Source organism: Danio aesculapii, chromosome 1, assembly GCF_903798145.1.
Source record: "Danio aesculapii chromosome 1, fDanAes4.1, whole genome shotgun sequence".
NCBI lineage: Eukaryota > Metazoa > Chordata > Actinopteri > Cypriniformes > Danionidae > Danio > Danio aesculapii.
In genome coordinates, this window is record NC_079435.1 from 43496213 (window position 1) to 43509436 (window position 13224).

The window sequence follows — 13224 nt, forward strand, 5'->3', positions numbered from 1 at the left end:
CCGCTTGGTTTTAGAAGCGACATTGGGAAAATTATAACATTTCCGATTTAGAATGTCTATATATTCTTTAAACAAAAATTATTTTTAATCACACATCAAAGAACAGTTTAGAAATAGAACCTAAAGTTCGTTGACGGTTAAAGGTAAAGAGCCTGTGAGTTTGGTCCAATGTTAAGTCAATGGGATTTGAAGTCCCTACACTTTAAATGGAAGTTTCTTCACCATTGTAAATCAATGGGAAATTTGGGGGACTCTTGCACTCCAGAGGTACAGCTTACACCCCAGTTTAATATGTAGATTTACACAGCTTGGCTGCCTCTTTAATTGTGGAAGATCACGTTTCTAAGAATTTCTCTTTCAAAGTTATGATGCGTCAAATTTTGGTCTACTATTAAGTCAATGGGATTTTTCTGAGTCTTCCGGGTCAGATTCTGGAAAACTGAAAGCCAGGTCAGTTCAAAACGATAAAGCAACTTGAGTTAGACTAGTCTAAAGGTCTGGCCGAAGTTGGTGGTCATAACATTAAAGCCCTAGGAGAAGGAGTGGTAAATGTTTGGCTCAGAAAAAGGAACAATAATAAGTTTAATAGCATAACAATATGACGTATACAATTACAATATAACAATACAATTACATCCCCACAAATTGTCCATTTCTAAAACTTAAACAAATTATTCCATCATAAAACAGAATTTAAACCATTACTTTCAATTCACATTAAATGGTAATGACTAAAATTAAACAAGATGTGTAATACCTGTAATGAAGTAGCTGATTTGCTTGTTATTCTCCTCTGTGTCCAGGTCTGTAGTGCTAAGAATGGCAATGACTCCACCAGGTGGGTCGTCTTCGCTTACTGTGCCCTTGTAGATCTCGGCTGTGAACCTCGGTGGATTGTCATTCACATCTACCACTGTGACATCCACCCTGGTACTAGCCATCAGCTGTACTTTGTCTCCACGGTCGGTAGCCAAGACTGAAACAGTGTATTTATTTCTTGTCTCACGGTCAAGTTCCTTTAATGTGGTAATCCAACCAGTTTCACTGTTTATGGCAAACAACTCTGCAATGTCCCTTGTCTCTTGGTTGGCATCCAAATTGTAAACCACATGACCATTAGTGCCCGAGTCCAGGTCTGTGGCCTTTACCTGTATAACAGAGGTACCTCCTGGTAGATTCTCCACAACAAAAGCTTCATAAGGGTTTGACTCAAAGAGTGGTCGATTATCATTGACATCCTTGACCTGAATGCTAATGTCCACAGGGGAGACAACTTTGCTTCCATCATATTCACTTTGGGCTTGTAGAGTTAGCTGATACCATTTGGTGCTCTCATGGTCAAGCTTCTTGTCCAGCTTCAAAGATCCTGAGCTGGGGTCAACAACAAATACCTCATCCTGGTTGCTCTCAGGAGTATTCCCTTTCACCAGGCTGTAAAAGACTGGCTGATCACTTTCGGCCTGAATAACATCTATTTCTGAACCAAGAGAAAGGTCTTCTTCTATGGCAAATCTGTAGTGGGACTCTATGAACTTTGGCACTGAGACCTCGGGAGCAAGAATTTTGACATAGACAGGAACAACAGAGGACTTTGTGGGATTTCCACCATCTTTTGCTCGTACAAGAAATGTGTACAGTTGGTTCTCCAATCCAATGAGGCTTTCCTTTGTTATAATGACACCACTAAACTGGTGGATTTCGAAATTCTCTTCAACATTGTCTGCATCAGTTTCAATAGAATAGGTGATATCTGCATTGCTCCCTTCATCCATGTCTGATGCTGCAATCTTAAGTATGGTTGTTCCTCTTGGCACATCAGAAGCAACATTAACTCTGTAATCAGCAGCTCTGAACTGTGGGGCATTATCATTAATATCGGTTAAGATCACATTTACAGTGCAGAAGCCAACTTTGCCACCACCGTCTTTAGCAATCAAAGAGATTGGAATCACTTTCTCCAATGCGTTCTCTCGGTCAAGACTTTCCAAAGTAAAAATCTCTCCATTCTCAGAGATTGAGAACTTGTCTTTAGCAATATCATTGACTATATGGTAGGTAAGTCTTCATATGTTCCTGAGTCATCATCTGTCGCTTGCGCTTCAGCCACCAGTGTTCCAACAGGTGAGTTTTCAAGAAGCTCGACCACATAATCCACCTGGTTGAAGGTAGGATTGTGGAAGTTGGCACTAATAACATTGACTTTCACAATCGCTGAACTTCTAAATACACCATCTGACACAGACACATTGATATTGTAGAGAGATTCCATGTGGGGTTTACGATGATTTGATATGACCAAAGCCCCAGTGTTTGGATCAATTGCAAAGTTTTGTCCTTCATTTCCTGACAGAATTGAGAATTCAAGTTTTCCACTATCAGAGATGTCAGCATCAGAAGCCTGTACCTGTGTGACAAAGTGGCCACGGGTTGCTAGTTCACTCACAGTAGCTTCATAAACATTCTGGGAGAACACTGGAGTGTTGTCGTTAAGGTCCATTACATCAATTAACACCATAACATCACTGGAAAGGGCAGGCACACCACCATCCACTGCTCTTATTAACAACTTATGGGAAGGTTTTTCTTCATAGTCAAGCATCCGAGTTGTCCAGATTGTGCCTGTGTCACGGTCGATGCTAAAGTAATCAGAGCTCTTATCTTTATCTTCAACAAGCTGGTAAAAGAGCACTTTGTTGTTACCAGTGTCAGCATCTGTAGCCGAGACTTCTAATACGGATGTCCCAATCACAGATGCTTCTGAAAGACTTGCATTATAAAGTTTGGTATGGAACACAGGTGGGTTGTCATTAACATCTTCTAAGATTATGTCAACAAAAACTTCAGCTTTGGCACCAGTTAGCGAGTCAGTGGCCCTTACACTAAGTTTATAGGCTGGATGGGTCTCAAAATCCAAAGTTTTTACAACCTGGATCACACCAGTATTGAAGTTGATAGAGAACTGATTGAGAGGGTCCCCTTCTGTGATTGTGTAGACAATTCTAGGTCCTTCAGAGTCATTAGCCTGGATGTGTACAATAGGTGTTAGCAACTGTATGTTCTCTGGAATTTCCAGACTGTAGAAGGCTTTCTCAAACACAGGCATAGCTTTGTTTACAACCATTATTGGCACTTCAACAGATGAGGAAAGTGCTGGTTCACCTCCATCTCTGGCTACAACGGTTATTATGAATTCAGTGTTAACCGAGTCCTTGTCAAGCTTCTTTGTAAGTGAGATTTCACCATCTGTGCTGATTTGAACAAACTCATTCATCTCCTGAAGGTGGTAGTTGATCTCAGCATTTTCATTAATATCAGCATCAACAGCAGTCACCTTGGAGATGATGTGACCCACCTCTGCATCAACTTGTACTAGTGCCTGATAGGGTAAATTGACAAACACAGGTGGGTTGTCATTGACGTCCTCAATTATCACAGTGACAAGGACATGGGCAACATCAGGTGACTTGTCATCTCTGGTCACCTCCACTACAATATCAAATACACCTTGCTCTTCTCTATCAAAAGGTGTGCCTGTGGAGGAGAGTACTCCTGAAGTGCGACTTATTGCAAATCTCTTATCAGGATTCAGAATGGTATAAAACAAAGGTTCATTGACTTGGTTTCCAACTGCCGCAATTACAGCTAAAGTCTTTTTCTGTGAGGAATTTTCTGGCACGAATGCCTTGTATGATTCTTGGGTGAACCGAAGAGTACTCTCCTTATTCTCTCTGACATTTATTTTCACTAAAGATGTTTTAGAAAACCTGCCATCAGACACCCTCACTCTGAGCTCATACCTGCTTCTGAGCTGAGTGACATTTTGAATAGTGATAACCCCTGTGACCGGGTCCATTTTAAACTTCTCTCCAATATTGCCTTCAACAATAGAGTAAAAAAGCCTTGAATTTGGACCCGAGTCTGCATCAGAGGCATTGACTGTGATCACTTCAACTCCTTTGTAAGTTGGCACTAAGACTGTGGTTTCATATAGATCTTGGCTGAACTGAGGTGGGCAATCGTTAATGTCCAGAATATCAATAGTCACATTAGCAGCCTTCTCTGCAAAATGACGGGGAATTCCCATGTCATGGACTTGAACTGAAAAGCGAAACACTGATCTCTGCTCATAATCCAATTCACTGATGGTTCTGATTGCACCAGTGCTAGAGTCAATGGCAAAGTAATTATGGCAAATGGCTCAACAATCTGATAGACAAGCCTTGAGTTAGCGTCACGATCAGTGTCTAAAGCACGTATGACAAGAGGTGTGTTGTCTTTGGTGAGGACTACACTGTTGACTGGAGAAGACTCACTGACCATTCCAGCGAATTGATCTTGAATGAATATAGGCGCATTATCATTTTCATCCCTTAAGTGAATCAGAAGAGTAGTGTTACTAGCCAGCCCGGCCATGTTGGTTCCCTGAATGGTTAGTTTGTATGATGGTGTAGTCTCATAATCCAGAACTGAATGGGTCACAACAACTCCAGAGTTAGGGTTGATGTCAAATGCTCCATTTACATTTCCATCTTTGATCTGATAGAAAACTGATGATTGGCTGTTGGCAGTGACCAGACTTACAAAGGCTCCAGGTAGAACAGTTTCGCTGACTTCAGCAGAAAACTCCTTCTCTGCAAATTTAGGGACGGCATTGTCAGAAATAGTGACAGTTATGTCGACAGCAGCTGTACCACTAAGTGGCGGTGTTCCTTTGTCGGAGGCTTTCACAGTTAGTTCAAATCTGTTCTTGTTGTTACGGTCCAGCTCCTTTGCCACAGTGATGATTCCCAGGACAGGATCAATGGCAAATGAATTGGCTACGTTTCCTAAGGAGGAAATATGACAAAGATGCATCACACAGGCAAAACGGTTTCGATTTTCCTCTTCAGAACTCATTATTTTATATCTTTAGTGTCAAACTTGGCTTTTTCAAAGACTAAAGTAAACAAAAATGCTGTATACATTGATTCAACTAGACAAATCCTTTTTTAGTGCAAATCTGTTTGCTTCATTTATAATGAATATTTGAGTTTGCAGTTAGCTGAACAAAAGAACGTGGCTATATTGCCATAGACTATTCAGCAGCCTGAGCATCAGCCATTCAGTATGTGATCTGAACAATGTTTGCCATCTCTCTCACACTCACAACACATTTCAAATAGCTTCTGTAATCTCAGACATTTCAAATATGTGCATTCTCAAAAGGCCACTCAGCATCATTTCTGTGCTATGCCTTTCGTTCAAAACTCTCACAGTTTGGTGAACTGCAGGACCCTTGGCTGCCATGTTCAATATCTCCCACATTTTTAACTTAAGTGGCTGCATAGCTCACCGATATCCCAAGTTAGAACAAAGATGACATGACAGGCTTTCAAACTTACAGTCTGTTTCTGAAAGTTTCATGTCCAGACATTTCATATATCTCATAAATATACGCAATATGTAGTCTCCTGGACAAACTGGATGAAAGTCAAAAGCAATCAAATCAATCAGATGGACTACCTGACTCAATGCTGTAGATGATCTCAGCATTCTGGCCTTTGTCCTTGTCAAGAGCAGAGACCTGAAGCACTGCAGAGCCGATGGCAGCAGACTCAAACACTCGGCCCACATACGGCGCACCAGAGAACCAGGGTGCGTTGTCATTGGTGTCTTGCACATTTACAATCACACGCACTAGGTTCCTCTTCACAGGAATATCTTGATCTCGTACCTGCAGCGAGGAAGGCAGAAGGGGGGGAAATAAACAATTCTCCAGTTATTTCAAGACTTTAATTATCAGCGTATGTGAAACACATCAAACACTTTACATGCAAGCCCTTAGGAGTTCTGCCTCCATGTCTATTGAATTAAAGGGAAAACAAACTGCCAGGATAGTTTACAATGATGGATGGCTGACTGGCTGAACATTTCTAGCTCAGACAGAAAAATCAATTGTACAGATGAAGCTGTAAAGAAGGTCGCAGACCACATGATCTTACCATGACAGTTAGTGTATGCTGGTGCATGGTTTCATGGTCTAGTCTCTCTGCAGTGTACAACACCCCGGTTCCAGGATCAAGCCTGAACTTTCGTAAACTAAATGGGTCAGTGCTGCTGAGGAGGGTGTATGTTAGCTTGTTCTTCTCATCCTGGTCTGTAGCAGTAATACGTAACACTTCAGTCTCAGGTGGGGTGTCCTCAGAGACATCTACTTCATACTTTGGTTTAGAAAACTGGGGACGATGATTGTTGGTGTCGATCACTTTAATAAGAACCTGTAAAACAAACAATAAAAAGTTAATATTTGAAAAATACATATTTATATTAAATGGTTTCATTAATAATGATATTAAGCACATTTCATGTTACATCTGAAGTACAATACAATGATCAAATTGTTAAAATTCTGTTAAGAATAGCTTTTAACAAGTAACATCAAGAGATCTAGCCTACTGAAATCACTGTAAGAGGGGGACGCCAACCTGATCTCACCAAGTAGGACATGTTCCTGTATTAATGTCTATGTTGATCCTCGAACAACATTCCAATCAGCCAATTAGAATTAAGGGATAGGTTTACTGTTTATGTTAAGTTTAAGCTTACAGTTTATGCACTTCTACATGATTTTTATCCAACTATTTACTATTTATCTCTGATTTTGGGGATATTTTTAGTTATTGCTGGATTTAGGGCTAAGGAATAGGTATTGGTTACATTTTCGAACAAAAATTATGTTCCAGGATCAACATAGATCCACGATTGCACCGTACATCATGACATGCAAGAAAGGAACAGAAATATGGTAAACAAACATTTTTTTCAACATACTAATGAAAGTTAATTTTTATATATCATTTGGCTATTACTATAGTATGCTGCTTTTGTGTCCGAATTCATGTAATCTAACTGCAATGCTAGATGGCACAGGTCCCACTGTCACTAACAATAAAAAAACTTGATTGGATGATAATTTTACTCTTTAAAAGATACCATGACATGTACAAGTTTTTAAGCTATTTTCTCATAATATAAAGTACTAAAAGTAAGATACAAGCACTAAAAGTAAGATACAAGGAAAACACGATTAATTTCATAAGTCATAACATTATAAATAGCCATGAAATACAGGACAGCACAGGAAATCTGTGGAAAATCTAACAAAGCAAATTAGCTTTTTAATTGGAATGACTGTTAATTGTCTCTATATTTTTATATTTGTACTGCAGAGGCTTTCAAAAGGATGAATTAAAAAACAAAAACTTATTTCTTTGTGCCTGTCAGCTTAGGCAAGCTGTTACCCTCTTAAAAGGAAGTTGTGTCTAATTTATCCCCTTTAAAGCACTGCCGTCTGTCATCAAAGCGCTGCTTTTCTAACAAATGAATTGCCTTCAACAATATATTCCGAGACAATTACTACTAGATCTCAAATCATCTGCTGGCATAAGGTTATGCATAATCTGTAGGTCTTGCTTTGTTTGGAAGTACTATGAGAGCTATGTGCAAACTTGAATTAAAATGATCTGCTTGTTAAGATATGATGAATTAATACTGCTCCTACTTCAGTTTATCCCATGTGCACTGTTCAAAATTACTACCCTTTTGTTATGTTTGGAATGAAAACATCCACTGAATTAAACTGCTGTAAAAATGCATCAGATACATTTATTTTCTTCAAATTTGAGTCCCGATCAAATTACTAAATGCCAATTGCCAATTTCATAAATGATATCACTGATTTGGTGAAAAATGTCCTTAATTTTGTCCCATCTCCCTAATTTACAGTTGGTTTTTGCCCCACTGACTTCCATTATATCCACATTTGATGGTGCATAAATACGCAGTCTTTGTTTTTATTTACTCCATGTAGTTCTGAGAGCTGAGATGCATATTTTGATTTTCTGACACATCAAGGTAAGTGCATAAAGGACACTCTCACACACACACACAGATACATACACTTTAATTTGCTGTTGTACTTCATAAAAAGGCCTTTCTAAAGGGTTAATGGGGCAAACAGATGATCAAAAATAAAAATGACAAATTTGACCTCTTTCCAACAGGGAAAACCACCAACAATAAAAAAATGCATGATTATATGGTTATGGTTTTGCAATCAAAAAAATGTGGTTATGTGAAAGTCAATGCGGCAAAAACAGCCACCAACAGTAAATTAGGGAGAAAAAATCAATCAAAATCAATGGATCAAAGGCAATGTTGTCTCACAAGTCCAAGACTGTGATAAAAGGTCAAATAAAATCTAGTCCACAATTACTCTTTAAATTGAAAATACGTCATTTTGTTTTTTCACAAAACCAGTGACATCATTTATGAATTTGCCAATTAAGGGTTAAAATCCTGTAATTTTCTAAGCAATTTAGTAGTTTTGATGAGGATTGAGGTTGATTAACAGATTTATGCAAAGAAATTGTGAAAAATATATTTATCTGATGCATTTTTACAGCAGTTTAATTTAGTGGATGTTTTCATCCCTAACATAACAATATGGTAGTAAATTTGCCCAGAGTGTATCGTTGAGCTCTTTAAAAATTCAAAGCATTTCTCAAATATGTGTCATAATAAGATTTGTCAGCAAAAATCATTCTGCTAACTGAAACACAGAAAAAGTTATGGCTATATTAAGACTCAAAATTACCCCAGAGTGGATGAAAACTTCCACAACAGTATGTAAGGGTTAAGTGAGAATCCTCAACCCCTCTTTATGAACACTATTTATTTTTAAGCACGTCTTTAAGATAAGCTTTAGCCAGATGAGATTACATTAAAAAGATAAGGTTAATCTCAAGATTTATTTATTTATCTTAATTTATAAGTGTTTATTAGCAAGGTTTGTTGTTTGCTTTTGGGATCTGATAGAGCCTTTTAAACAAAAACAGCAGTGCATGATGCAGGACTTCAAATATCTAAATATAATCGCTGCTATTATACATCAGCTACATACAGTAATTTTAAATCAACAGACTACTAGGTGTTCAAGCAATAAGAACATACTTTTTACCTTCTTCCTCTTATTTTATTCCTAATTTATGTTTGCTATGCCATGCAACCCTCAGGGAATCAGAACTCAGATCATGTGTGCTTTGATTTTTAACCAATCAATACTTAAAACAAATCGGGCAATCATTGAAAGCATGCTTACTTAAGGCTTACTATCAAAATGTTAGCAAACCGACATGAATCCAAATGAGTTGTGGCTGGTTGTGATAGCACTGCATGTTGACATTTTCTTTGGTGAGGAATGATTGTATCGGGAATGCAGAAGGATGTTTCATTAACGGTTTAAAGTTCTACAACCAGCGAAATGCCAAGGTTATATTACTGCATACTTATGAGCATTTTGACTTTTTAGCAATTCTCAGTACACACACTCCTTATATGCAGGCTGATGCATGCTGACAGACAAAAACATACACTGTTTTTTTACTTTTAAATCAAAGTATCATCCATCTATTAGCCTTCTGGATATGATTTGTGATATTGAAATATCCAACACAACCAGATATGTGCGTTTCAGAATGTGTGTGTGCTTGCATGCTTGTTTTTGTGACATTTCAGGACACAAATTTATATAATGACATGGACATGACTTGGGTTTTGAGGACATTGTCCATGTTTTTATATTTCAAAAGGCTTATAAATCAAACAAAATTATTATTTTTTTCAGAAAGTAAAAGTATGCGGGGTTGGGTTTAGAGATAGTGTTGAGCTAGGGCAATAGAAATACATTTTGTACAGTTTAAAAACTATGGAAACCTATAGAATGTCCCCACAATTTACAAAAACAAAGCCTGTGTGTGACAATTAGCAATACAATAACACTTTTATAAAGTCAAAATGGAGAAACAAAGAAGTTAAATGTATTGTATTGATAGAGTTTACATACATGCCAGCCATAAGGGGGCACTGTTTAACACAAAAACAAACCAAAAAAAGGTTAGAGCTCTGTGGGTACACTGATTCAAACCAGAATCCTCACAAATGGATTGGCCACATATGTGTCCCTGTAGTCACATATGTTTTCAAGTGACTGGTCGGGGAGTGAAAGTTGGAAACTGTAATATTTATGCATTTGTCAGACGCTTTTATCTGAAGAAAATCTAAAACAGAGCTATGACTGGAACGGCTGATTCATGAACACTTTTTTTATAGAAATTAAATCTACATTTTAAAATAATAAAATAAAATAATTTAAGAATCATATTCTCATATCACAGTTTAGTGTCTGTGCCGGAACTGTGACATTGCATTACAATACAATTTGTATATTTGTTCACATTATCAGAGCCTATATTTCATTTCGTTTCATTTTCCTTCAGCTTAGTCCCTTTATTTATCAGGGGTCACCACAGCGAAATGAATCACCAACGTATCCAGCATATGTTTTTACACAGCGGATGCCCTTCCAGCTGCAACCCACTACTAGGAAACCAGAGGCTATATCATTATTATTTAAATAAATAGCTGAATTTTCAGCAACCATTAAAGTCTTCGCAATCCAGAAATAGCATCTATTAGTATTTAATAGAAAGGTTTTGACATAAATAGGCCAATGAAAAGATGTCCCATTTTGGTGTCCACATCAAATTAAATTTGACTTTACATAAACATAGTTGCAAAGTGTTCACTTTTTCAGTTAGGTTCGGTTATAATAAATTGTCACTGTCATTCAGAATAAAGGCTGATTTATACTTCGAGTGATCGGCATGACATATAGCACCTGCCTTGCGGGGTGCCATGCATTTAGAATTCTGCGTGTGGTTTGTGTTGCCCTGCAATAATACTTCCGCCTCGCTAGCAGGCAGTGAGGTTTTTATGTTCCTCTGTGTCGAGTTTCTTTGCTAGTGTTTTGTTTTTTCTGATCGCTACCTTAATGTACAAGTAGCTAAAACTCTCTCATTTAGAGGCGGGAACCGGCGGACGTGCAACAACTTTAATCATAAGGTAAACACAAAACAAATTATTCCATCTAGAGCTCCTTTCATGGGACTCAACACTTGTAAACTCTCGCTCCAACTGGCCCTGCCCACACTGGTCACAGCTACCAAGGCGACCAATCACAGAGCCTGTGCTACGCGTTGTTGCGACGTGTAGTTACATTTTTTGAGAGGTGCGCATCAGTATCAGCGAGGGCTATGCGACTGCATGAAGGCTGCGTCGGACCATACTAGTGCGCTTGACGTGGAAGTATAAATCAGCCTTTACAGAGATACTTATTTTAAAAATCGCCATTCTTATTTAGACCTGTATTATATTGTATTTTAAAATTGTATAAATTTAAATGAATCTTGTTCCAAACAAGCTCAACAAGATTACTGATATCTAAACTATTGTTACACTGAATAACAAAGTGGGTGTCTTTTGTAAACATGGTGCAGGGCTAGTCGTTATTTTTTGCTCAGCAAAATATTTATTTTTAAAAAGACACATTTTCACGCACATTAAAATTCACACCTTTTAAATCTCTGACTAACAAATACTATTATAACACATTGTAGAGAGTGGGGTGAGGCTGAGACCCATGAGAGTGTACTGGTGGCAGGAGTGTTAACGCCTGTCACCTGTGTGCAACACCTGTTTCAATCCACACATCAAAATCTATTTTTTTTATTTTCAGAATTATTTTTTCAGGGTTTTCATCTTTAATGGATAGGACAGTAGAGAGTATTGAAGGAAAGCATGGGGAGCAGAGAGAAGGGGAGGATCGACATAGGACAGCAAGGTGGCAACTTTTATGTGTCAACGCACAAACCAAGTCAATTTAAAGGTATTTTATGTACTTTTAATTATCATTTGTTTGCTTATTTGTTGGTGGCACGGTGGCTCAGTGGTTAGCACTGTCGCCTCACAGCAAGAAGGTCAATGAGTCTAGTCCCGGCTGGACCAATTGGCATTTCTGTGTTTGCAAGTTCTCCCCGTATTGGCGTGGGCTTCCTCCAGGTACTCTGGTTTCCCCCACAGTCCAAAGACATGTGCTATAGGTGAATTGGGTAAGCTAAATTGTCTGTAGTGTATGTGTGTGAATGAGAGAGTATGGGTGTTTCCCAGTGATGGGTTGCAGCCGGAAGGGCATCTGCTGCGTAAAACATATGTTGGATAAGTTGGCGGTTCATTCCGCTGTGGTGACCCCAGATTAATAAAGGGACTAAGCCAAAAAGAAAGTGAATGATTGAATAAATATTGGCCGTAGTGTATGAGTGTATGTGTGTGAATGTGAGTGTATGGGTGTTTCCCAGTACTGGGTTGTAGCTAGAAGGGTATTTGCTGCGTAACATATGCCAGAATAGTTGGCGGTTCATTCCATTGTGGCAACCCCTGATAAAAAAGGCACTAAGATGAAAGAAAACAAAACAAATTAGTTTTACTATTTTTATATTTATTATAATTTTTCATGTGGATGTCAGGATTCAAATTATATTAATGATGGATATCTTATTATTTCATGTAAATTTCTTATATATTATATATATGACACTAAAAACATTCAATAAAAATATTAAAAACAAATTATGTATCTCTGTTGAATGACATAATGCTGTTGTTAAGCTGTTACTGAGCTTTTAACACATAAAAAAATCACAGTAAAAAAATAAGACTTTATATTTTTCAAAACTTCTGACCGAGAAGCATTTATATGATGTTCATAAGGCAACATTAAACATTTTTTTTTCACTTTACAGCATTTATTCCACAACAACATTGCCAAAAATGGCATATAAAAAAGCATAACTGTTAGCTGCCACTTGCTCTCAGCTTTAGATTAGCCTGTGTGGGTGTGAGTGTAGGCAACGCTCACACTTGTCCTGACAGCATCAGCACGTCCCCTGTCCCAGAAGAACATGTTTGGTTTTATCGAATGCCAAAGGTCAAAGAAGGGAAATCTTTGCCTTTTTTTACTCTTGCCTTCTTTTTCACACCTTACCCTGGAGACGTGCCACCTGGCCCTGGCAGCCTGGTGCTTTTTTGTTGCCAGCAAAGACAGTCGACTGAAAGCATTGAAGTAAATAGATGAAGCTTGTAGCTTGTATTTGTTTGCCTGCTTTCCATGATGCTTCAGAAGCAGCACGACAGGCTTCGAGACTTGTGATGTAAATGTAAAAGAGGAAAAGAAAAAAAAACTCAAAGGAGCTCCACTAATGTCTAACACACACACACATACACACGCAGAGAAAGAAGGACAGATGGAGGGATTGGAGAGGAAGTGGCGAGTGAGGGAGTGATTAAAGG

The 13224-nt window shown here is 38.2% G+C and overlaps 1 protein-coding gene across 1 annotated transcript in view; it reads right to left on the reverse strand.

Moving 5' to 3' along the window:
• The window catches only part of fat1a (FAT atypical cadherin 1a), a 142355-nt gene that overhangs the window by 41378 nt on the left and 87753 nt on the right, over positions 1-13224 (reverse strand). The window contains 5 exon segments of the mRNA XM_056460918.1: positions 758-2065; positions 2068-4188; positions 4191-4826; positions 5503-5713; positions 5982-6257. Of these exon segments, the coding sequence (XP_056316893.1) occupies positions 758-2065; positions 2068-4188; positions 4191-4826; positions 5503-5713; positions 5982-6257 (4552 nt within the window).